The 27490-nt window shown below is 41.6% G+C and overlaps 1 protein-coding gene and 1 long non-coding RNA gene across 2 annotated transcripts in view; one reads left to right on the top strand and one right to left on the bottom strand.

Moving 5' to 3' along the window:
• LOC144071757 (uncharacterized) overlaps nucleotides 1-18728 on the bottom strand; it is a 163595-nt gene extending 144867 nt beyond the window's left edge. The window contains exons 1-2 of the long non-coding RNA XR_013299723.1: nucleotides 18579-18728; nucleotides 18001-18111 (exon numbers count right to left, since the gene is read on the bottom strand). This is a non-coding gene — a long non-coding RNA (uncharacterized LOC144071757). The remainder of the gene's footprint in view (nucleotides 1-18000; nucleotides 18112-18578) is intronic.
• The window catches only part of cspg4 (chondroitin sulfate proteoglycan 4), a 61085-nt gene extending 33824 nt beyond the window's left edge, over nucleotides 1-27261 (top strand). Inside the window, exons 2-11 of the mRNA XM_077597143.1 lie at nucleotides 5363-5526; nucleotides 5610-9167; nucleotides 10160-10348; nucleotides 10424-10699; nucleotides 15814-15990; nucleotides 19760-19958; nucleotides 20066-20197; nucleotides 21212-21372; nucleotides 21778-21961; nucleotides 22839-27261. Coding sequence (XP_077453269.1) covers nucleotides 5363-5526; nucleotides 5610-9167; nucleotides 10160-10348; nucleotides 10424-10699; nucleotides 15814-15990; nucleotides 19760-19958; nucleotides 20066-20197; nucleotides 21212-21372; nucleotides 21778-21961; nucleotides 22839-24724 — 6926 coding nt within the window. The 3' untranslated portion in view covers nucleotides 24725-27261. The remainder of the gene's footprint in view (nucleotides 1-5362; nucleotides 5527-5609; nucleotides 9168-10159; nucleotides 10349-10423; nucleotides 10700-15813; nucleotides 15991-19759; nucleotides 19959-20065; nucleotides 20198-21211; nucleotides 21373-21777; nucleotides 21962-22838) is intronic.
• Nucleotides 27262-27490: the final 229 nt, after the last annotated feature.

Genomic DNA, 27490 nt, shown 5'->3' with positions numbered 1-27490 from the left:
TGAAATTTGGACTCCGACGTGCAAACGACTAGCACATGCCAACAATTTACTTGCAGTCTTGACATCAGAAATGGTTTGCCTGCTCAGCAAAAAAATGACGTAATTTATTAAACATCCATTGCATAGCCAAATTGATCCCCTGCATTAGATGCCGAGTCATTAGCTAATGACTAGAATGAAAAACGAGTTCAACGGTGAAGTATTTTAACTTTTAGCTTCATTATACGGTAGCAGTGCGTCGTCATTTCCTCTGGGAAATTTTAGCTTTTAAAATGAGAGCAAGTTGGGAGTCAAAAAGCAACACAGAACAGACGACCTTGGCCTGTGTTCAATCAAAGCGAAACTAAAGAGCGATTCTGCAAATCCTCACATTACAAATGACCTGAAATATTTACAGACGTTGAGCGACTGCACCGCGCTGGGGTCAACAAACCATCTAGGGCCAAAATACGTGTTTGCAAATCAAGTTAACGGTTGACTTCTCCGTTCCTTAGCAGCTCTACAAGTCTATCTACAGTCTTCTTATAATACTCCATCCCTGGTGTAATTACCCAGAAGCCCTTGTGCCCTCGCAGCTCAGCCGCAAAGGAAACAAATGAGTAACATAACCACTATTTATAGGCTGAAGCGTGAGGGGGCGGCTTGTTTGGATCCCAGGCGTTGTTACCATGGCAAATTTGTGCTTGCCGCTGAAGAAGATTTTCTATTCAGATTTCAAAACGACAGCCCAAAAAAAATAAGCTCATGTTTTGGGCAGAAAACTAACAATTTTGGTGCTAGAATGCTTCTTTAGAGCAGTGAACACTTGAAGATTTTTGGGTGGTATAATGGTGATTTTTTTAAAGTAATTTTGTAATAGTCCTAGTTAGCATAAAACATTGTTGACCCACTCATTTAAGCCTTTTGAAATAGAGTGATACTTATGTTTAACATCACAAGGCAATTGACTATTTTTGGTCATTTAAAAAAAATAGAAATATTAGCAGTTGTTATTATATGATTTCTTAACATGAGTTATCATTATTGTAATTTTATATTATTACATATGATGTAAACATTTTTATAATGTAATAAAGTTACTAATAAAACCTGCTGTCCTATATCAAATGACACTATAATACAATAAATACCGTATTTTCTCTCATATAAGCCGCCTCCGCATATAAGCCGCACCCTTAAAATTGCCTTAAAATCGTTGCGTTTTAGAACTTCTCTCGTATAAGCCGCCCCCTGATTCACAATGTTCACCTCCATATTCATGGATTTAATAGGGAGTACAAATGTGTTACTGAGTCTAATTTGTGCGCATATAAGCCGTACCCTCACTTCAGTCGTCATTTTTTTGTCACAAATACGGCATATGTGAGAAAAGAGGGTTTAAACCCTAAGGGCAAACATTTAATGATGGAAAGAGAAATGAAATACTTCTGTGATGCATTTATTACAAAAATCATGAAATGATACAACCTAAAAGTTTCAATCTGCCCAAAAAGCAAAAGTCAATGTCTTCGTACTCATGAGGTCCTCTTCAGTTCAGTTTAGTTTTCCGGGCATGCATCAAGAGACCAATAGAGGACGAAGAGAGGAAGTGTAGACGGAGGAGAGAAAAAGCAAACAATCAGGGTCATTCATTAGGTCGTCTGTAAAAACAGCCAAACGACTCTCCGTTTCCTCTGAATGCATGAAATGAACGCCATCTGCAATGGCGCGAAACCGGCGTCGTACTTGACCCTCAATTAGTTAGTGTTAAGTGGCTTGGAGAGAAAATTAGCCTGCAGTTAAACTTCTTGTCGAGGTAGCTCAAACCGCTCGTTGATGCCTTGAAGCATCTGCAATGGACGGCAACGTATTGCTAGAATGATCCCATCAACCTCGTAGCCTCAAGTCTGTGGAGCTTGACAACAGCTTGATGGGATAGTGCTTGAAAAAGCAAAAAAAAATTGCTTTTGCGTTTGCTTTCATCATGCGGACAAGTCTGCAAGGACGCCGGCCGCGGCATGAAAATCACTCACAGGAGTGAAACAAGGCCGGTCATTTTAACCGATAGCATTTGGAAAAATGCGCTTAGGAGGACACTAATGAATTCCAGGTTGAGGAAAAAGTAGCGCTATTGTGCGGATGGCGGCTAAATGTGCTCCTCTTCCTCAAGGCGAGATGAATTTCAAACAGAAAATCCCCGGGCGCAATTGTCTTGGCATGGTTCTCGGCTTCAGCGTTTCATCCGTTCGCTGGGCGAACAATCCGACAAAAGCTCTTTAAGAAGCACCCAGCTCATTGAGCTTCTCTCCGTTAATGCAATTGCCGTAAAGAAAAGATTCTTTGCCGTCGACTTTGCAGTCTCTGCCTGGAGGCTTCTGCGCAATTAGCAGAAGTCATTCATGGAGTATATTCTCCTTGGCGTCAATTACCGGATCTACGACGTGATTGGCTCGGGTCTGTGAGACTCCTGGCTGACTGCGCGCAGAAATTGCAAAATGGCTGTTCTGGAAATAACCCCTTGGTATACTGTTTGCGCTTAGGCATTCTTTTGGGAACTTATGCTCGGTTATTGGTTGAAAGTTTACCCAGATTTTCAGCTCAGGCTAAAGCAGTAAATTTAGAATCTATGTGTTCGATGTCAATATAATGTCATGTGGTTTACTTGGACCAAAGTCGGTTTTGTCCAGTTAAGAGTTTATCAGTGCCCGCGATTGCGGAATTTACGGCAGATTTCAACGCCTTCTGGAAAAAACAAGCCAGAACCGGCCGTTGCAGAACCAGCCGGTGCAGAACCTGACATTTTAGATCTAGTTTTTAATCGAAGCAGCTAGATGTTGTGATAAAATAGCGCCCCCACTGGCCCAGCTTCTAAAAACAGAAGGCTGCTGAAGCCTAACTAGAATGTACAAAAAGCAGTTCTCTCTCTCCACAGAAATCTTAAGGAAAAAAGTGGACTTTGAGAAGAATATTTGTGTTTGGGATTTTAAATTATGAGAGAAGGCAGTATAACATTTCAATAAAACGCATGTCACTAACCCATCCATTGATGGTTTATTTGTAAAAGAGCGTAATCGTTCTTCCATGGCTAATTGGACTTAAATATATACAAATCAGACTTGATTCAACAAAAATAACTTATCCAGGGCCGATACCCAAGGTTGTCTGCACTCAGTACCCAGAACATTATCTACCTGCCTAACTTGGTTTATTTAAACAAAAGTGTTGAAGTGTTGTCCACAAATGAAGAAAAAATAAGTATCACATTTTTAGGTGAACTTTACTACTACCACCCTTTAACCCTTAATTATTCCGAAAGTATCAAATGTCTGATAAACGTCATTTAGAGAGGAAAAAAACTAGACAAAAGTGACCTGTAGAAAGTACTCATCGTTCACGCTAAACATTACAGAAGTCTGCAATCAACAGAAATGATCGAAGACATTTATCAAGTTTACTCAAAATGCTTCGGAGCGTTTGAACATGTGGTTTCGTTTAAAAGAACTGCCCCGGATATTTATTTTAGTGAGGCTACAACATCCATTTTCCTTGGCTAGTCGAGCTAACTTCTGTGCTACAATGAACGATGGAGAGACTGGCTGCGTGTTTTTGGCCAAAATTGAGTGAGCGCAACAGTCTGGGAAGACTAAGCAGATGCCTCTTAGTCAAATCTCCCAAGCAAGGGAGTGACAACGGAGGATTTTGCTTCCGTGCTTGCCGACAGCGAATGAAAATGATTTGTCCTGGATCACAGTTGCTCTGCTGATCAGGGAAGGTTCATTCTAACAGTGCAGGTTGAGAAAGAATATATCCACACAATTTTTTCGCATATTAGCCGCCTCCGCGTATAAGCCGCACCCTTAAAATCATTGAATTGTACAATTTCTCTCGTATAAGCCGCCCCCTAATTTACAATTTCCCCCTCCATATTCCTGGTTTTAATAGGGAGTACAAATGTGTTACTTTGAAGGGAAAATCTTATTAAAAATCATCGCACGTGGTATTTCTGAGAGGCAGTTTCGCGCATGTCAAGTCTAATTTGTGCGCATTTAAGCCGTACCCTCGATTCAGTCTTTTTTTTTCGCGACAAATATGCCGTATATGTGAGAAAATAAGTTATATATTTTGCGATGGTGGCTTTGCTAGCTACCATCAATTACTTTCAAGATCTAGCAACCATTGGGCATTCTTCTAATGATCTTCTCCCACATTGCATGCTTTTTATAGAGAACGGATGTTTACTGTATTGGTTCTTCCTTTTCTGTGTTATAACAACTATGACTTATTCTGTGAGTTAAAAAATGCACTCGTTGTTATTTTGCCACCAAATTTGTTGATATTAAGGGGATATTCTCATGGGAAAGTCCTGAATGTGGAAAACTTGTCTCTCTCATTGAGTCACTATTTCGAAGTCATCTTCAAAGTGTCCTAAAAAGCTTCCGTATCGGGAGCTGAGCCATGTATCTTTTAAATGTGGGAAATTGTCTTTGGCGTTGATCCAGCACAATTTCAACACAGCAATGGGAAGTAGTTGACTTCCTCTCGGGGTTCCCGCATAAGCCGAGGGTCCTTAAGAACACAGTTGGAAGCAAAATGTGTATTCTCTTGGGAATGTCTCAACTAAAGTCTAATGACGTAATTATGTCCTTAGAAGTTCTTTTAATCAATGCTTTACTGGTAAAATACTAATAGTGTACTCAGTTAAATCATTGACAACGCTAGATGTCCAATCCATTTTGACTGTCAAAATAACCCAGTTCAAATAAACGCAAGGTCACACAAGGAGAAATTAATTTTTTTGAGGTGCGAGCTTCGACCTCATTGCTCAAAATGTAATCTGTTCAATATTTCAGCAAGAATCCCTTTCTGCATTCTTGGGTTACCTTGAACTCGGACATATAAAAAAAACTAACATATGTATGGAAACGATAACAATAATTGAGACCTGACATCCCCATATGTGCTTCATTTAGACACACACTTTACGCTAAAATTGTAATACAGTAGTTTTTTTAATACCCAAAATAGTATACTGCCCTATTAAGAGTTGAACACAGTCGTAAGTAGAATTTGCATTCCGTTGGAAATTAGTCTTCTAAGGTCTGAGGACAGCCTGATGTCTTACCGTTAAAATATTTAAGGCCTTGGGAGATACTCTGGAGCAAGATGCTATAAAATAAATAGTATCCATATCATAATGTCTTACTAGGAAGAAAAAAAATCATAAAACGCTGAATTTGCAGGTGTATTTTCATGTCTTATGCCGTAACGTTCTTTGGTTGAGTATAAAAATAAAGTTGAATTGTACAAGTCTTCTTTGACATGGGCAAACTTTTGTAGTTGGTGTAAAGCCTGGCTTTTCTTTTTCCCTTTTTCATCTTCACAGAATCCTACTTTGGGGACAGTTACTGCAGCATCCAAAGCTTCCAAGATGTCTCCAGCTTCCATGTGACACTCACGATGAAGACAAGCCGTAGAAGTGGCTTGCTGCTTCTGGCTGCTGGAATGGAAGATTACTTGTTCATTGAGCTCCTCAATGGAAAAATACAGGTCATTTTGATATCATGGAGTTGTCGCTCATTTTGAATTTCGCCATTCGTGTTAATTCTAACACAAATGTTATCTTTCCACAGGTTCGGATGGACATGGGGGGAGGTGAGATGATTCTGTCTTCATCAGAAGGACTCCAGCTCAACAACCTCTTGGAGCACAAAGTTGCCGTCACGCTGCGGGATGCTAAGCTCACCTTGACAATCGATGAGCTCTTCTCCACGTTCGTTCGCGTCGATGACGACGGGGAGGAACTGAACATCGATCAGGGTATTTGGATGGGAGGAACCGGAGACCTGGACACCCGCTACCTTAGCAATGCCATTCCACCTTTCCGCGGCTGCATGAGCGACGTCAAATTCGAATCCCATCAATTCGATATTCTCGGCACGCTCTTTAAACAATGCCACGACACCAAGGAATCCTGCAGTAGCGAGTTTGAGGCGGGTGACGGAGAGGCGACCAGTTTCAGCACTCCGGATTCTTTCGTGTCCTTTCCCACTTGGAGTGGGGCTAGCGGAGGGCCTCGAGTTTTGGAATTCCTCATGAAAACCACCATCGAAGATGCCCTACTTGCATTTCATCCGGGGAGAGACAAAGACTTTGTCGCTATTGGGGTGGTGAAAGGCTACCTTAAAGGGGTGCTCGACTACGGCAAGGGCATGGAGGTGCTGGAGAACAACGAGGTGCAGTTGGATGATGATCAGTGGCACAGAGTGAAGATTCAAGTCAGTCCGGAATCCTTTGACATTAACATAGACAGCCAGATAGTTTCCCTTCCTCTTGACTCAACTCAACAGTTAGACTTGGTGGGGAATTTGTATTTAGGAGGCGTTCAGGCTAAAATGAAGGATGTCTTTCGTGAGAGCGACTTATTAAACCGGATGGAAGAAGAGATGACGGCAGAGTCTTTCATTGGATGCTTCGGGGAGATAAAGGTCAATCAGAAGGATAGAAGCCTGCAGGACGCGTTGGTGACCAAAGACGTTCACGTCAAATGCGAAGGAGAGGACTACGACTATTCCAGTTATTATGACACCGACACGCCGACGACCACGTCGCCACCACCTCGCACGCGGTACGTCGATATTGAAACTACAGAGTCGCATTGCTACCCAACGGACGACATGCCCGAGATATTCCGAAACGTGACAAAGCTCCTTGATGTGAAACCGCTGCAAGTGACAGAAGGTGGAGAGGTTTTTCTTGACATCGATCACCTGAGCCCGACCTTTGACCTAAGTGCTGCCGGATTGCGTCAGTCCCAGATCATCTTTTCCCTCAAGAGTGACCCATGGTATGGTCTGCTTGACATAGACCTCAACACAAAACGCACCCAAAAATTCACGCTCCTTGATGTAGTCAATCAGAAAATCAAGTACATGCACGATGGACACGAAGTCCACGCGGATCGAATTCACCTGGAGGTGGTAGCCAGCAGTAACGACTACCTTCCCGAATGTCTTAAAACGGCTCAAAGTTACGTGTTACCCGTTGAAATCATAAAAGCTGGCGATGTTCCACGACTAAGCGGAGGAGAAATCACCATCACGGAGAACGGCAGGACTCGCTTGAGCCCGGAACTCATCGGAATCACAGAATCTGCCACCCCTTGTGACCATTTAGTGGTAAGAGTGACATCTGAGGTTTCTGCGGACACTGGTTATCTTGAGAAAGATCAGGAACCAGAAAACATGATTACGGAGTTTACTTGCAGAGACCTGAAGGAAGGGAATATTTATTATGTCCACAAAGGAGGCCAAACCGATGCAATTACCATGGAAGTTTCAGACGGTCAATCTGTCAGCCAGGCGACAACCTTCAAGTTGTCTTTGACACAACCACATCTGACTGTTGTGACCAACACCGGTCTTCTCCTGGCTCAAGGCAGCAATGCTTCCATCGGCGTCCACAATTTGGCAGTTCTCACGCACCCTCGCAACGCAGATGTCGTCTACAAAATCACGCAACCGCTCATATATGGGGAATTGAGGATGATGGCGAGTGATGGAATGTGGGAACCGGCCACGGAGTTCCATCAATCTGATCTGGATCAAAACGCTCTACGGTACTTCAGCACAGATTCCAGTGATCAAGAGGACGTTGTGGTGGAGCTGATTCAGTTTGACACCAACATGGGAACGTTCTCCCTCGGGAATAACACATTTTTAGTTAAGATCATGCCTTCTCCGGTGAAACTGTCCATCCTGGTGCCAGTGGAGATGCAGGCTGGTGAAGAAGTGATCATTGGACAAACAGAGCTTCAAGCTGAAGTCAGAGGCAGAAACCCAGATCCAGAAAGCGTCAAATACATCCTTGTCAAGTCTCCGACACTGGGTAGTCTCATGTTATCGGACACAGAGTTGAATGAAGGTGATACTTTCACCCAGAGAGACATTATGGACAATTACGTCAACTATAGAGTTTTCCTAAGAAGATCCGTCGACAGTACCGATCAATTCCAGTTCAGAGTCTTCGCGGAAGATCAGTACTCGCCTTTATACACATTCCCAATCAGCATCCTGGCTGATTCCGATGCCCCCGCTTTGACCAATGAGGTGCTAACTGTCCTACACGGCAGCGAACAAGTTTTAAACAAAAACAACCTTTGGGTGGAATCAACTGGCTCCTCAGATTTTATGTACCAGATCAATCAAGAACCAAAGCACGGGCGACTCATGAGGGATTCCCCCGAAGGGCAACCTCGATTCGATGGAGCAATTAGAGTGTTCAGTAACGAAGACCTGGAACTTGATAGACTGATTTACCAGCACGACGGTTCAAGTTCCGATAGCGACGAATTCCACTTTACGGTGTTCGATCAGGGCGCCGACATGTTCGGCGTTCAGGAAACGATAAGTGACGTTTTCAGGATATTGATCCAAAGCGAGAACGGACACGCCCCAATGCAGGTCGTGGATCAAGTTTTCAACGTGGTTCGCCACGGACAACGCCTCATCACGACGGACGACATACGGTTCAAAGACGACGATGCAGGTTTTAATGACTCCCAGATTATCTACGCCCGCGAAGATATACTTTCTGGCAACATAGTTTCCGCACAGAACCCCTCGCAATCCCTTTACCGTTTCACCCAAGCTGACCTGCGAGATAAGAAGGTTCTCTTCATTCACCAAGGAGCCGATCAGGAGCGTTTCCCTCTGCAGGTGTCTGACGGCTTTCATAAAACAACCTCTCTTCTCCAGATCCAAGCCGGTGAAGCCTATCTCCGGATTGCAAATAATACAATGGTTGTTATTGACCACGGAAGCACCAAGACCCTGAACACAACACTGCTGAGTGCCGAATCCAACATGGATATCAGGGACGCAAGTGAAATTCAGTTTCAAGTGACAACACCTCCCACCGACGGCAGGTTAATCGTAAGCGGGATTGAGGCAAAAGTTTTCAGCCAGGAGGACCTGAAGAAGGGAGTGGTTTCCTACGAACATAATTACGAGAGCCTCAAGTCGAAGGATGCCTTCAGCTTCAGAGTCCAAGCAAAGGAACTTTCCGAGGAGGGCACGTTTAGGATTAAAATATTCAAACAAGGTTACTTCTCAGAGCCTGAAGTGGTTACCAATGAAGCCATCATTTCCTACGAGAGCGAGCACACCGTGATAAACTCCAAATTTGTGAAGGTGAATTCCAGGAAAAACCCAGTAAAAAATTCCGTCGGTTGAAAATGATGGATTGATTTAATGGTTTCAATTTGTTTACTTTGCGCGTGCTTGGTTCAGGCGACCGTGTGAAAGAATTATCTGCATCTTAGGGGATATATAAGACTATTTGAAGTCATTTGAGCAGCCTTTATCAAACGACTCACTCCAGGAATGGCTCTCTCTAATCTACATTGCAACCACATGAAAGCGGTACTAAATGTGACGGCGCAGTCGCCGCTTTTAATCTAGTTTATGTACTGAATTGCACTCTATTAAGTGCGGAAAACAGAACATTGCGTATCCCATGGGCTGTTTCCCGAAGCCCACCGTGATTTGTAAGAGGGGCCTGCCTGCGAAAGCAGCTAATGGGATTCAAATCATCCGTCAAGTCTAAACACATTCCCGTTTACGTAACTTGATTTGAGACCAATAAACAGCCCTTTTGATAGAAAAATACTTCAACCCAAAGTATACAGAAGAGATGTGCTATCCAATGTGAAGATAGGATAAATTCAAAACCCCTTTTGCCTCGACGGTTTGGTTTTTCCAGAAGTAAAATATGGCCTGGACTGGAGGAACTGCTTCTAATACGTTTCCTACAACACTATTAAATGCAAAGTAGTGTAATATGAAATATAGCGAAAAAGAGGTCATGACTGCTAAACAGGCTTAAGGCTCCCGGGAGCTGATTAAAAACTTTTTTCCCCATTGGATGACCATAAATCTGTCTGCGTGTAAAATGTGTGACATGACACAGTCTGCAACCGTGTCCTAATTTCTCACACGTCTGTTTGTGGAGTTGAAAGAGGTTTTTTTCCCCACCGAATTACTGACAGGAAATACCAGCCAGTACGACAGGCAAGAAAAAAAATGTTATTTGTTATGTCGAGCCACGAACACTTTTCTGGGATTGTTTCGCTCCTGGTCGTAGGTTCAGTGATGACCTTTGACCTTTCTGTCCGTCCTTTTAGGTGGAACAAGCTGACATTTTGCCTACAGAAATGGTTTTCACCATCAAGGAACAACCGCGCCTCGGTCATGTTGTCAAACTGACCAACAGCTCCGATGGCACGGAGTCACCGGTCCTTGACTACATTCACTCGTTTACCCAAGAGGACATTGATCATGGACGCATTCTTTACGTGTCTTCATCCATCCAGGTGTGTCTTTTACTCCCCTGTCATCGCATTCATCTTTTTTTATAAACGACAGACTGAGTTTTTGCATCTTTGCAGGGAGTTGACGGATTTACGGTGGACGTCACCAACGGTTTTACTACGGTTGAGGACTTGCGTATCGCGGTGAACATCGTGCCTCGAATTATCCCTGTTGTGTCGCTCAACTTCACCGTGAAGGAAGGCCTCAGCAAGGTCATCAATGATGAAGTCATCACCATCACGCATCCCTTCTACAAATCCTTCAATATTGAATTTGTGGTGGACGAGTCGCCGCTGCACGGGGAGATACGTTTCCAGGACGGAGACGAGCTGACTTATTTCACATGGGAAGAGGTATGGCATCAAACTTCCGTGACTAGCGTTCCAGCGCAAATAAGCATTACGATATACTGAATACGTTTTTTAGAATACCGTAATCCCTCAAATATCGCGGCTTCAACTATGTGTCATTCCAACCTTAAATTTGGCATGATGCTAACTTTAATTGTCTTACTATGTCCACTTTCGGAAGCTACGCAACATTCATTACAAGACGTTTTGCCCACAAAAATCATATCTTTTGGCCAACCATTCATAATTAAGAGAACGATAATTAGCGAGGTAATGTACTTTTTTTATGCATTACTACATCATTTTTTTTCTGGGGGAATTTTTTTTTTTGTTAATTAAATTTTCATAAGAATGTGAAAATCCACGCTGAAATTCACAAGCGGAAGCCACTCCCCTATCCTCTGCTTGCTACTAGGACTCAGCATTGAAGTAAAAAAAAATTAAGAAATAAATGTATAGTTTTAATAGGGATGACCCTACTTTGTGGTTTTTCAATTGTCGCGGCCATGTCTGGTCTACATTAGCCGCGATAATCGAGGGGTTACTGTAATTGTACTCCTAAATGCAACAGAGTCAAATTTCATGAGTTAAAAGATGCTAGCAACCACTCGACTAAAATAATAGCTCAGCTGTAATACAAAATAAAATATACAAGTAAAGTTAGCATTTTGAGGATGAGATTCTGTTGAGATTATCAGATTTTCTTTCTCATAACCCTCATTACGTCGGTCCATCACAAACAATAACGTTTTATATCAATATCATAGCTATAGAAGACAATCAAATTTGTGATGAAAAATAACAATATAGTTTTTAAAAAAAAAATTACATTGCCTCGCTAATTATCGCTCTCTTAATTATGGATGGTTAGCCAAAAGATACGATTTTTGTGGGCAAAACATCTTGGGACAAAAGTTGCGTAGCTTCCGAAAGTGGACATAGTACGACAATTAAAGTTAGCACCGATTCGTGTACGAAGATTGTAAAAGCCATGCCAAATTTAAGGTTGGATTGACACAAAATAATTGTTTTTCAAATGTTTTAGATTTAAGAAAGCGATATCGTAAAGTCTGTTGTGTTGTGACCACCTAGGGAAATCAGTATATCGGAAATGTAACGTACATAATTGACATTCAGGCAAATTGCAGTATCCTTCTCAAATACCCACGTACAAGCCGCTTCAAGAACAAAAGGGGTTTGTCAATGAGGAGTCACCATCATGGAACTTTCCCCATTACGTAAACAACAGTTGTGCTGTGCTAGCACTTTTCGGAAAATATTAAAAAACGTACTCGGAGCTACCAATGGAAAAACGAAAACCCCAGAATGTTACCACATGGTTTAGCTCGTCAGACCCAGATATCTTGGGCGCTCCCACATCCAGCCCTGGCCTGCATTTCCCTCGCTTCAGTTGACTTCTGGAAAAAGTGATGCTAGATTTTGAGCGCCCGCGGCCAAAATACACTGGCGGCGTGCATTCCTATAATAGAGTTCACACAAACCACGCGTGTTTTGTCGCTGGCAGACCGGCTCGTGGGTCTCGGCGAAATTACAAAATGAAAAAAATCAACGAGGGAGGGGCCGGCGTGGGCATTGTTTGAATCTGCCAAGGTAAAAAGACAAAACTCGTTATATTGCTGCTTTGAAATATTTTGTGTTAGTTTTACTACCGCGTTCCCAAACGAACACCATAGAGCAAGGGTGTCAGACTCGGGTTGGTTCGCGGGCCGCTTTAACATCAACTTGATTTCACGTGGTCCGGACCATTTTAGATATAATATTTTGATTTTCTTTTCTATAAATTGATTAAAAGAACTGGATTAAAAGCCCTGAACACTCAGTTTTTTATAGATCTAAAACAATGTTTATTTTAGCTTTTTTTATATTTTTAGAATTTACAAAATGATTTTTGAACTAAAACCACAGAAAAAAATGATTAAAAATGTACAATTATTGATTTAAAAGGGGGAAATCAGGAAATGTAATATACATCTATACTCTTCATTTGAATTTGATCCTAAAACAGAAAGTTGGCACTCATGATTTACTTACTCGGGCCGCACAAAATGATGCGGCGGGCCAGATTTGGCCCCCGGGCCGCCACTTTGACACCTGTGCCATAGAGGAATAATGGCGGCGAAGCCAAACTGTAATTTTTGACAATTTTCCACAAGTTGAACGCTTCCAAGCTTCTCTCGGGCGTAAGGGCAAATAGAGTTGTGATTGTTTGCACCCTCAGATTCTTGACGGGGGTTCACAAAGGTTATACGACTTTACAGTCTCACAGAATTGCTCCTATAGACGGTTCTCCACAAGGAGATGAAATAAATCAGACATGGCAGATCCCAGCGTGGGATTAGTAACTGCTAATGTCATTTTTCTCCTTCAATAAATCTTGGTTCTGTTATGTTCCTATCAGGTCATAGTCAGGACAAAGGCTTTAGGAAACGTCAGATAATTGATGGGTATTTTATATACATATAATTGGCGTACCATGAGGTCATTGTGAAGTAATGTTTTGTATCCACTAGGTGGCCTCATTCCTCTGTCTTTCCTTTGCGAGTGACTTTAGCGATTTAATTCATGCTGTGTAATGAATGCTCACATTCGGCTCACATTGAGACATTCCAGCATGAAAAGGTATTTAAAAAAAAATGGAGTAAATATAAAAATTGCTATAATTATGTAGTTCTGTGTAACGAATGCTCAAATTCAGGTATTCCAGCATGAAAAGGCATTTAAAAAATTGAGTAAATATAAAAATGTATATAATTTTGTAGTTCTGTGTAACGAATGCTCACATTTGGCTCAAATTCAGACATTCCAGCATGAAAAGGTATTAAAAAAAATGGAGTACTTATAAAAATTGATATAATTTTGTAGTTCTGTGTAATGAATGCTCACATTTGGCTCACATTCAGACATTCCAGCATTAAAAAAATTGAGTAAATATGAAAATTGATATAATTTAGAAGTTCTCTTTTCCAGAAAAATATTAATATGCTTATAACTTGTGTTGCCGCGTTTTTTTAAAGATAGAAATTTAGAGTTTGGAAAGAAACCTTATGACTTTAAGTGCTTCTTGCACATATTTCTCAATCAAGATACATCACTTACAACATACTTCATCAGTAATAGTTATCGTATTTATTTTTTTTAATTTAGATGGCCACCTTGTGGCAACTCAGTGATTTTTGCCAATCACTTTTTCCACAGCCCTAATTTTAGATTAAAAAATAAATGCACGGATCATGAGAGAACGAAGGTTACCTCAGTTAATAAATGCAACCCAAAAGAAACAATGATCTAGTGTGCACGCCGAAACCTAGCTTACAAGAAGCAGACTCGACTCTCGTGACTGTGCTCGGATGGTAATGACCAAGGTTGTTATTCCAGAAGCAGCCCGTCATATGGGATCCATTTGGCACTTCCCGTTCCCCCAAGCATTTCCTCTCGTCAGAGCACTTTACCGGCTTTTATCGAGATAAATGTACAACTGTCGTCTTTGCCGAACGAGGTGCAACATCACTGTCTCAAGTGTCAAAATGGGTCCAGGCGAACGGGACTTCGGGGCTTAGCAAAAAAAAAAAAAAAAAAAAAAAAAAAAAGATGTGGCACTTCTTTCTTTTGCGGGTATTTTCGGAAATTGACTGAATTCAGTGACACTTTTATAATAGCTCGCTCAACAGAACAAACTGTACGTGATCCCTCGGAGTTAAACATTATTTATCATCTCGGCAATGTACAGTGTATTAGATTAGACAACTTTATTCATCCCGTATTTGGGAAATTTTGTCACAGTAGCAGGAGGGTGAGAATACAGACACAGCAAACGACATTGTAGACATAAATAAATAGGTAATAAATAAGTTAATAAATAAATAAGTGTGATGCTGATATATATATATACACATATATACACATATATACACACATATACACACATATATACACACATATATACACACATATATACACACATATATACACACATATATACACACATATATACACACATATATACACACATATATACACACATATATACACACATATATACACACATATATACACACATATATACACACATATACACACACATATACACACACATATACACATATATACACACACATATACACACACATATACACACACATATACACACATATATACACACATATATACACACATATATACACACATATATATACACATATATACACACATATATATACACATATATACACACATATATATACACATATATACACATACACATACACATATATACACATATATACACACATATATACACATACACATATATACACATACACATATATACACATACACATATATACACATACACACATATATACATATATACACATATATACACATACACACATATATACATATATACACATATATACATATATACACATACACATATACACATACATACATACACATATACATATACATACATATAAATACACATACATGCATACACACTATAATACAGACTGTAAAAAAGTATGGTGAATGAAAATAATAATGAATCAATCTGGATCGATATGGCGACGTGTTGAACGTAATTATATCAGAGTTGATCAAAACAAATATTGGGTTTTAATTCAAATGCCTGAAATCATCGTAGCAAAATTTTCGCTAATTAAAATGTGTTCACATGTATTGCTTTAGGGCAAATTGAATAGATGTTTGAAAATGTGGACTATAATATTGTATTAGTAAATGGTAAATGTAGAGCACGTGTCAAAGTGGCAGCCCGGGGGCCAAATCTGGCCCGCCGCATCATTTTGTGTGGCCCGGGAAAGTAAATCATGAATGCCAACTTTTTGTTTTAGGATCAAATTAAAATGAAGAGTATAGATGTATATTAAATTTCCTGATTTTCCCCCTTTTAAAACATTGTAATTTTTTTAATCCATTTTTACTGTGTTTTTAGTTCAAAAATCATTTTGTAAAATCTAAAAATACTTTTTAAAAAAAAGCTAAAATAAACATTGTTTTAGATCTATAAAAACTGAACATTCAGGGCTTTTAATCCAGTGAAATGTGACAATTTATGGGCGCCATCCTGTTCCCCGCAGATAAAACTCGGACAAATCTACTACGTGCACGACAGCAGCGAAACCACGGAGGACAGTTTCACCATCTCGGCGTCTGCTTATGAAATTGACCGGCGCAGCCTTCCCGTCACCGTCGCCGTGACGGTCCGGCCCGTCAACGACGAGCCGCCCAAAGTGACGCGCAACACCGGGCTGGAGGTAAGAGCTTTTTATCTACCTCGACGCAGTCGGCTGTAACGTCGCCGATTGGGAAATCTATTCGGATTGAACCTTTTGTTTGTCGTGCTGCCTTTAATGAGAATTCAACGTGGGAAAACTGAAGAATGCCGCAATATTTTCAGCCTACGATTAACACCCGTACAGTCATTCAATCCTTGTTTGAACCTGGGGGTCCTGGAGCCTAGCCCGGCGCACTACGGGCACCAGGCGTGGGACACCCTGAATTGGTGGTCAGCCAATCGCAAGGGACGAGGAGACAAATGACAACCAATCATAGATAGGGTTAGGCAATTTAGAGTGTTCAACCAGCTAGCCTAGCATGCATGTTTTTTGGGATGCGGGAGGCAAACGGAGTACCCAGTAAAAACCCACCCAAGCCCAGGGAGGATATGCAAACTAAACAAAGAGAGGACACACCTGGGATCAAACCCTCGACCCCAGAACTGTGAGGCCGCCAGACCGCCTTTACACCTTTACACAACAGTAATAATTCCAATACAGTAATCCCTCAAATATCGCGGTTAATGTAGACCAGACATTTTTCATAATTGAAAAATCGCAAAGTAGGGTCACCCCTATTATAACGACCTTTTTTAAAAATATATATTTAATGTTTTTGTTCAGTACCGAGTCCTAGTAGCACGAGTGGCTTCCGCTAACGAGTTCCAGCGTGGATTTTCACATTTTTATTAACTTTAAAAATATATTATAATAAAAATTAATAATTAATACTAGAAAATTTGCGAGGAAGTGAAAGCAACTTAAAAAGATTAATAATTAATAGCAGAACAAAAAATGTGAATTCGCGAAAATCAATGGAAGACTGTACCAAGGCAACTTTGTCTATTAATACTCACAATAAATTTATGCGTTTACATATTTTGCGGACAAATGCACCATCAAATAATATCAGCCCAAGTCAGTAGTCACATGTTTACTTTTGACTTGACAGTCCCAGTTTCTTAGAGTCTCATCACTAGTTTCGACGTTTGGGGAAAGTCATGAGTAATCATCTCCCACAACTGGAACGCAAGCGTGTCATTCACCCCGCCGCGTTCCTCCTCCTGCGGCTCCACGTCTCCGCGGCAACCTATGTTTTAGGAAAAACCGCCAAAGCGTGCGTCTGCCATTTGAGGACGCCTGGCGGTGTCGCACTAGCCTGTGGCTATTCACTGTGTAACGTGATAGCACGACAGGAAGCGCGTTCGCGGTGATCTCCGAGATTACACGATGAGGTCTACGATTTGGTTTAGGCGCTGTTCGAGACAGTGGGTCTACCCTCCTGTTCTCCATTAGTGTTTAGTGCAGGGGTGTCAGACTCGGGTTGGTTTGCGGGCCGCTTTAACGCCAACTTGATTTCACGTGGGCCGGAACATTTTAGATATAATATTTAGATATTTTTTTTATAAATGGATTAAAAGAACTGGATTAAAAGCCCTGAATATTCAGTTTTTTCTAGATCTAAAACAATGTTTATTTTAGCTTTTTTATATTTTTAGATTTTACAAAATGATTTTTTAACTAAAAAGAGAAAAAATGGATTAAAAAAATACCATTATTGATTTAAAAGGGGGAAAATCAGGAAATTGAATATACATCTATACTCTTCATTTGAATTTGATCCTAAAACAGAAAGTCGGCACTCATCATTTACTTTCCCGGGCCACACAAAATGAGGCGGTGGGCCAGATTTGGCCCCCGGGCCACCACTTTGTTTAGTGTTTATAGTCATAACACAAGTTTTTAGTGCATCCTGTTATAACGAAATGCCCTTTGCATCGACACATGTATAATCTTTTGTAACAATATTCAATTAGACACAGTGGGTAAACAACTGCTGATCTATTGTTATAATTGAATACATTATGCAGTGATTCATACCGTGTTGGTTATAAAAATGATTGGCTTTTTTATTTAATGTAAACATGAACTTACCGTGTTGGTCATTAAAACGATTGGCTTTTTTATTTAATGTAAACATGAACTTACCTTGTTGCTGAGTGAAGTTATTGTGGATATTTGTCATTTATTTTAATGGCGCTGGCTGGTTTCATCTTCAGTTCCTTGTAGCACGTTGTAACATTTAAAATGGTGGTCATTCTAAAAGTAAATATATCAAAACAATTATAATCCGTTATGTCCTTCACAGTTTTATTAGTTTGAATATAAAGCTTATGTGAAACACCTGTATATAAGACAATCGTCACAACAACTTACTAGTAGATTAGCAGCAGAAAAAAAACAATTATAACCAGGTTTGCTCAATTTAACGTGGAAACTAAAGTTTGCTATTTTCTGGTTACCTGCCTTCTTTACAGCTTTTTGCCAAGCAAAAATCGTTGATCATAAGAAACCCAAATAACAAAGATTTAAATTGAAGAAGTATGAATATGATGAATTTCTTAACGGACACCCCCAACTCACCACTTCGTATTTTATGCCATGTGTCACGCCGAGTTATTCTTCGTTCATTATGGTGGCGTTGAAATACAGGTTAAAAACAGAATACAGCGAAAGAGGAAGATGTTTCAGTTGTTTTCAAGTATTTAAACATGTGCTGCACCTACCTGGCTGTCATCTATTTTGTGTGTTTATTGGATTTGTGTCATCCAGTCGTTCACGATGGAAAAGTATCGATTGATTCGTTTGTAACAGCAGCTGGTCGTGTGTGTCTGATTAACGAGGAGGCTGTAAACGTCACATGTGGAGTGAATCGTTGTCGCCATCTGCTGTAACCTTGGAGAACTGCAGTTGTTTTGAATTGAACCCTTTCAGTGTCATTAGTATACATTTTTGTTTATTTATATACTTTTATTGTCATTATACAAAAAAGATTAAAACTTCAACAGGAAGAGGACAAATAACAACAAAAACAAATAGACAATTAACTAATCAATAAATACCAAATACATAATAACAATACATAATAAATAAACAATCAATAAAAAAATAAAACATAAATAAGTGACGTCGGGTGTATTTAGTCGAAGTACAAAGAGGTTTAAAACTTCACAATAAAGTTCACAGATAAATAAGTAGTAGTCATAAAAATATTTATATATACAATAAAAAAGAAGTGGATAAATAACAACAACAAACAAACAGACAATTAAATAATAAATAAATACCAAATAAATAATAACAATACATAATAAATAAACAATCAATAAATAAATAATACATAAATAAGTAGTCAACAACATAAATAAGTGACGTCGAATGTATTTATATGAGATTTAAAACTTCACCATAAGGTTCACAAATAAATAAGTAGTCAAAAAAATGTTTGTATTCAATAAAAATGAAGTCAGGTAAAAAAAAAGTGACTAAAATAAATCAAAAACACATTATTTCATGATGAAAAATATTACATGATTTAAAATATAACAATTTTTAAGTTTAATAAATATAACCATAATTTAAATTGTTAGTTGGATGAATTAAAAAACAAAATAAATTTGGTAAAACTTACAATATATTTTGTATTTCTAATATCATTTCAATGTATAGTTTAACATCCATCAAAAGGAAACAGTCAGTCACACACACTGAATGTCAATAAACACGAACACTAAAAAAAATGTTGTCTTTTTTGATAAATTTAGTTAACTGTGTTGAACAATATTAGATATTCCCCCCACTTGATTTGTTTTCCATACTTAATATAATTTCTATGATCATAATCTCACGTCAATGTGCAAAATTCTCTCCTACAGCAATATTTTGTTTCTTTCTAATCATCTGCCAGGTCCTCGCGGGAGAGGAAGCCGACATCACATCCAGCATGCTGAAAACCGATGACGGCGACACCCCCGCCGAAGACGTCTTTTACAGCGTGGAGTCGCCTGTCAACGGGATGGTGGCCTTCAAAGACTTCCCTGAGGAAGCCGCTGTCAATTTCACGCAGGCCCAAATTGACAATGGGGAGATCATCTTCATTCATGAGGGTGAGGAGGAAAAAAATCCTATCCAGATCGTGTTCTTATTGCGTAAAGTCAAAATTTCTTGATGTCTTCCTTTAAATGGAAAAAAACTTTGACTTTTTTGCCTTTAGGTGAAGAATCCGGTGGTTTCAGTTTCACGGTAACAGACGGCGAACACACGTCGCCGCTCTACACTTTTGTGGTTACGGCCAGGCCCCTCACCATCACCATGGTAACGCAAGAGGAGCTGATGGTGTTCCCAGGTGAGGCATCTAGTTCCTACTAAGTTGTAAGTCAAAGAACTTTTTATAGCTTGAACCATAATTCAGGAAAAAGGTTTGCTGTATTGTGCGGTAGCATGTATTTGTTTGAGGGTCTTTTTGAAGCTAGCGATTTAGATCTATAAATCAGTTTTTATTTTAGGTTGTCTCATTTTTTTTCTCCAATATGTCACAATTCTTTGTGTTTTTTATATAAATGTATATATTTTCTTATCAACACCAACTCTTTTATACAGTACAGTCTTCCCTCGATTATCGCGACTTCACTTATCGCACTTTTTTTCTGCTATTAATGATTTATTTTTTTTAAGTTCATATAAAAGTGACTTAGCACTGAAGAAGAAAAAAATGTATATTTCTTTTTAATAGGGGTGACCCTACTTTGCGATTTTTCGATTGTCGCTGCCATGTTTGGTCTTCATTAACCGCGATATTCAAGGGATTACTGTACTTTTTTTTCGGAAAAATTTGCATCTACTAAAAACTCTTTTGGATATGACTTAATTTGTTTTCAATTAACCTTTCATGTTGCTATTTTTGACTACTTTTAAAAACTTAAAATTAAAAAAACATAACCCAATAAGACCTGTAAGCAAGTCGATGTGGTATAAATGTTATGCACACACATAAACTAATTTTTTAAATAAAATCGAACAAACAAGACTGACTTTCAATAGCAAACGATCACTGTCAGACCTTTAATGTAAAATAGATTGGACATCATGTACTCTCAGTGGTACCCAAAGAGTTGAATTAATGTACTTTAAACATTTATTTCATCTGAGGGACTACTAATAAGCACTAATAAAAATGTGTTTTGATAATGTCAACCCTTGAGTGTATCCCACCTTAATAATCATGTCATTTGTATATGAAATCATATGAAACACATACTAAATAGACTCCAGAGTCAGATTAACTCCACTGCCTGCAAGTTAATTTGACACTGATTAGCTGTGTGTGTTTGTGTGTTTGTGTGTTTGTGTGTGCCCTCAGGAACGAGGCAGCCCATCACGAGTGCCAATTTGGGCGCGATGACAAACGAGGACGGAAACGAGATCGGCTACTCGTTGGTCCATCCGCCTCGTTTTGGACGACTCATTCTGGCTAACGAAAACAACCAAATGGAGGAAATCAGCCGATTCTCACAAACGCAGGTGCGCTTGAGAATTAGCTCAGGGGTCAGGGGGTCAGGGGTCAAGGGTCACGGGGTTGGAAGGAAAAATGAGCCTTATCGCTATTGCTAGCAAACTGCCGAGAAGAAGCGTCTCGGTTGACCATTGGAATTCGAGAGTGTATTTTTGTATGCATTTTTTTTGTTTTGCTTGAAAGCGTATTTGCGTGAGACAAAAGTTGAGTTGAGGACACGTTGACCTCGGGGAAATGAAGCCAAGCCGCCACATTCCGGTTCTCCACCGTGAGATGCGGGACGCCAATTTCATTGCGGTTCCTTTTCAACTGCGGCGGAAAGAGGACGACGGCTAAAAAAATGTCAACTGAGCTGTCCAAAAATGGCAAACATACCTCGGTGACCTTGACTTTTGTGTCTTCTGGTCCCTTAGCTTGAGTCTGGAGCCATCTTCTACGAGCACCAGATGCCCGAGGAGCCCTTCTGGGTTGTGAGGGATTCTGTAGAACTGATGCTGAGCTCCCAGCCTGCCCCGGATGTCCGCCACGTGCTGCCCATCGTGGTCTCCTATTACGCCACGCACAGCAATATTTCTTCGCAGATGTGGAAGAACAAAGGTGAATGTCCAAAAGTTAGCGTTATGATTCATTTCGTTCTTCATTTGTGTCTTTTTCGTAAATAATTCTGTTTGGGGGCGGCCGGTGGGTGAGTGGTTGGCGTGTCGGCTTCGCAGTTCTGGGCTCGAGGGTTCGAGCCCGGGTTGGGGCGGCTAGTGGGTGAGTGGTTAGCATGTCGGCCTCACAGTTGTGGGCTTGAGGGTTCGATCTCGGGTTGGGGGCGGCCGGTGGGTGAGTGGTTAGCGTGTCTGCCTCGCAGTTCTGGGCTCGAGGGTTCGAGCCCGGGTTGGGGGCGGCCGGTGGGTGAGTAGTTAGTGTGTCGGCCTCACAGTTCTGGGTTCGAGGGTTCGATCCCGGGTTGGGGTGGCCGGTGGTTGAGTGGTTAGCGTGTCCACCTCGCAGTTCTGGGCTCAGGGGTAGGTCCTCGCTGTGTGGGGTTTTCATGTCGAACCTGGGTTTGCGTGGTTTTTTACAGGTACTCCAGTTTCCTCCCACGTCCCAAAAACATGCATGCTAAGCTAATCTAAATTGCCTAACCCTAGCTATATTTGGTTATCCTTTGTCTCCTCGTGCCCTGCGATTGGCTGGCCGCTAATTCGGGGTGTCCCCCACCTGGTACCCGTAGTTAGCTGGGATAGGCCCCAGCACCCCCTGCGAGCCCTGTAGGTAAGCGGTTGACAAAAATTAATGAATGAACGGGAGATCCTGAAAATGACGTAACGTTAGGGTTTCGAAGTTAACCTGCCAGGGGCGGAACTTGTTGGGGTGCTGGGCCACGGCCTCTAGGGGGACAGTTTTCGGGCGTAGAGGGAGCGTAGTTGGATGACGGAAGAATATAAAAATGAACCTTTGTAATAAGTTGATTGTTTCCACCCAGGTCTGGAAATCGTGCAAGGCCAGAGGAAAACCATCGACGACTCCATCTTCGACGCTTCCAACCTTCAGGCCAGTCTTCAAGACCCCGAGAGTGCGGACGTTGTCTTCGAGATGAAGCAATTCCCCGCCCATGGACGCATCACCCTGGGGGGCCGGGACCTCCCCCGGGGTTCCCCTTACTTCACGCAGGGGGACGTGAAGCGCCGAGAGCTGGAGTACCTCCACGACGATTCCGCGGGTTCCTCCGACAGCTTTTCCTTCAGGGCCCGTCTGAGGTCCGGCGCCGATGGCGGCGAGGGCGCCACGTCCGACGGCGTCGTCCTGGAGGAGGTCTTCAACATCTCCGTCAAACGACGAGGGTCCGAGCCTCCCGAGGTCGTCACCATCGACCAGTTATTGGAAGTTCTGCAAGGATCCACGGTCGTGGTGACCAAGGACCATCTGAACACCCATGACGAAGACAGTCCCCCCGACGAGGTCCACTTCACGGTGACCAAAGCCCCTAAAAATGGCCACCTGGTCGACGCCCACACCCTGGACCACCTCTCCGAGTTCACCCAGGAAATGATCAACCGTGAACAGGTGGCCTTTCGCAGCGACGGCAGCCTGGCGGACGGTTTCGTGGAGTTCGTGGTTTCCGACGGGGAACATCGAACGGAAGCGCAAACGCTTCACATCGGGATCCTGGCTCGAACCCTCATCCTGGACAAAGCGCCGGAGATCCGGGTGAAGCAGGGAGACGACGAAACGCTGGTTACCGAGGAAATGCTGAGGGCCAGCACCGGTGGTCCGGTAGAAGAAGACGTCCTCTACAAGATCACGGGCGTTCCCAAGTACGCCGCCGTCATGGTGGACCGACAGCCCACGTCGGCCTTCACGCAGAAGCAGATCCGAGAAGGAAGAGTCAGCGTCCGTTTCGTCAAGTCCACTTCGCCCCGCGACAGCGTGGCCTTCGTGGCTCGCAGTCGGGCGGCCAATGTCTCGTCCGTTCTCGACATCACAGTCCAGCCCCTGGCCCAGATTGCTCAGGACCCCGTCCTGCCCCAAGGTTCTCTGGTCCAAGTGGACCGGAAGCTTCTGGACGCCAGCGCTCTGGCCAACAAGACCCGAGCCTCCCCCGTGTTCACGGTCATCCGGCAGCCCCGGGGAGCCCGATTCGTCAAGTCCGGCGGTCCAGATGCCGGCCAGTCCCTGGACTCCTTCAGCCAGAAGGACCTGGACGAAGGTCGCGTGGCGGTGGAAATTCCCAAGGACTCTCCCGACTCTCCCGACTCTCCCGACTCTCCCGACTCTCCAGATGGGGTCGTTGAGGACGAGGCCCGGTTCTTGCTTCAAGCTCACGGGGTTCCCCCGGCAGAGTGCGTCCTCTCCTTTCGAACGGAACCCTACAACGCTTCTGGCGTCTACCCCGCCACCCTCCTGAGAGTCCCCCGGACGATCCCGGCAAAGGACGGCGAGGACGCCGCGTTCCCAGCGGCGACCTCGGAGAGTCCGCAATGGAGAGCCAACCAAGACCAAGCCCACGGGTACCCGACCACCGCACCGGCCTCGGACGGCGGCTCTCGCAGGAACCCGGTGGTTTCCCGACGCGGCAACGTCTGGTCCATTCTGATCCCCATCCTAGTCATCCTGGTCCTGCTCTTCCTGGCTGCCCTCTTGGCGTACTACCTGATCCGTAAGAACAAGACGGGCAAGCACGACGTCCAGACGGCAGCCGCGGCCAAACCCAAAAACGGCGAGGTCGCCGGCACGGAGACCTTTCGGAAAACCGACCCGGCCAATAACATCCCCATGTCCGACATGGATTCCAAAGCGGCCGACCCGGAACTGGTGCAGGACTGCCGGACGACGACTCCGGCCTTGAAAAAGAACCAATACTGGGTTTGAGACTTCGAAAGCCTTCTCCAGAGGTCTCCTACTCGGTATTAAAAACTGGTTTTCGTGGAGTTTTGTTCCTTGACGGCAACGGTCTCATCTTTTATCTGGTCTCAACTGTGGACTGATTCTCAAGGCAACAAAATACTGAACAGTTGTTTGAGACAGTTTCATATCTTGGAATGCCACGTGTATATTTATTTTATCATTCCTTTCCAACCGAGGGCACAAATGACATAAACATGCACCGACCGTGTTTGCAAAAAAAAAAAGAAATTATTCTGTTGTGCTCGACCATTTTATATCAAAAGTCCCCGTTACCTGTTGATAGTTTTTCGTGGTAGATTAGTTTTTAACCTCGTGACGTGAGTTAAGTGTACATAAATGAGTAACTCCATAGAAGTGCTGTTTTGAGGCAGTCATATTTTTATCATTTGTTGCCATTCTTCGCCATCATAGTTTGAGTGAAACAAGTTTGAAGTGGAAACTTGCAACTTAAATTAAGAATATTTTACATTAACTTCCTCTAATTGAAGAAAGCAGTTAAAAATTATTCTTTATTGGCCAGACAACATTTTTCCGGTGTTGTTAAATTTGCTGATTTCTGGTACTCATTGACTGCAAATTGTATTACATTACAATTCCTGAAGATGGGGATATTGTACGCCAAATTGTACGTTTTTCCCGTTTTTTATACGTTTTTTGATTGTTTCAAATTGTGTACGCCGTATAACAACTTTTATACGGGATTTTTTTTATTCTAAAAGTACGTTTTTTGTCAAATCGATTTAGTTTTACCCATTTCGGCTCGAATCCGGATCGTCTCGGTCACTGGTAGCAGACGAAAACCTCATCGTCGATTGCTAATATTGTCATGCTAATAGCATAATATGCGCGCGTGCATTCCCATTTTTCACTATATATAAATATAGCGCGTCAGCAAGCAATGTACCCACACAGTCAAGCTGTCAGCGTCATTAGATTTTGTTTAATTTTATTTTTAGATTAGAACTTTATTTCATCCCATATTTGGGCAATTTCCTTGGTTGCAGTAGCAAGACAGACACAGAAGACAATGTAGACCTAGGTAAAAAATAATAATAAACAGCGACATCTACAGAATCTTGAATTTTGTGCAGACTGATTGGGCACCCCGTCTACTTTGGAGAAGATTTTAGACTTTGAAGTGCGCCCTATGTGAGTAAATATGTTTTTTTAATCGCCTAATAGGGGAATTGCAATCATTAATAAGGCGAGTAATTGGCCGAGGTTGACAGCTGAGATATACAAATGGTATTTAGGATTTAAAAATGGTACATAGATAGATTTTCATTGATTTGTTAGTTTTCTATCAAATCTTTTCATGGTGGTGGATTTTACCCAAATACTAACTGTACTGTAATAGTCTATGTTGTGTGTGTGTGTTTTTTTTAGAAGATTTCAATCTGCCTTTTTTGCCTCTTCTGCGCTGTCTACCTTGTTTGTTGCTTTGTTTTGTTTTGTTTTCCCTCCACTTTTTCTCAGGGCTAAATTCATGCTAACATAAACACTCGAAGCTTTTCAGTTATTTGTCTTTTTTGGGGGGGGGGGTTGAAAATGCTAACAAAGCTAGCTTTTAAACTTGAATTTAGCTCCGAGGACTGACAATTTCTTGAACACTTGAATGGATAGGCAGCAAAATATGGGCAGGAAGTTTGGTCTTAAACCGGTCGTGACAGGCTGAAAGTGGCACAAAAGCTAGCATAGGAGCTAGCATAGAAGCTAGCTCAGGGAAAGTGGCGAAGGATAAGGATCGGAACGACGTTCCACGCATTCCGTTTCTGGATTTAAGCGAATTTTAGTCACGTACGACGATGATGGGGATTTTTATTCTGTAACAAAGATAATTGATTAACCATATTTGGTGAACGTTGATTGGTTGAGAAAGTTTTGCGTGGAAATATGGCTCTGAAAGCGTGATTTGATCGTCGATATAAATGAAAATAGGCCAAATATTTATTCATCAATTGTTGAAAGCAAGCAAACTAGACTTTAAACAAATTTCCCACTAAACGGGTCAAAGTTCTCACTTTTGCTACTTATGTTATCGCGTTAAAAACTTTATTTTAATTCATGTTCTGTCTTAAATTGTTGAGAATTTTTTTTCCAGCTGGCACAAAGCTCAGGAAGTGATGTGTTCAAAGACACTCTGTATATTTCCTGTCAAATTCGTGGGTTTTCTCATTTTTCACCCCCCCTAATCATTTTATCATATTTTTTGTAAATATTCTGTTTCATTCAGGTGATTCTATCGATTTCTATGTTTCTCTGTACTCTAATTAATCGACATTTAACGAAGACTAACTCGTAAGCTTGCTGCTCCCTTTTTTTGTATTCATTCAGAGTTTCATCACTTTGGCTTTTTTTGTTCATTCATTATTTATTATTTCTTTCATTGCCCTTACATCACCCCGTGCTATAAAAGATCTTTTTTTTTCTTCCTAATTTGAGCTTCCAAACATCAATCTAAGGTTTCCTTTACACTGATTGAAATAAAAACTCTGATGCAAGCATGGCTCTGTTCATTGATTTTTCCAGTCACGAAAGTTTGACATTTTATTAGAAGTAGAAATTGTTGAAACAGAGGCGAGGTTTTCCTTTGAAAAACTATGAAAAAAAAATAACTTTAGCACCATTGGGGGCCATAAAGACGGTTCATTTCAACTAGAAATGCAATCAAATCAAAAGGTGGTGATTCATAAAAACAGTTAATGGCCAAGAGAAGCTCAAAAATTAATT

The sequence above is a fragment of the Stigmatopora argus genome, chromosome 3 (genome assembly GCF_051989625.1).
Source record: "Stigmatopora argus isolate UIUO_Sarg chromosome 3, RoL_Sarg_1.0, whole genome shotgun sequence".
Taxonomy (NCBI): Eukaryota; Metazoa; Chordata; class Actinopteri; order Syngnathiformes; family Syngnathidae; genus Stigmatopora; species Stigmatopora argus.
This window is presented reverse-complemented; position numbering and strand designations above follow the sequence as displayed.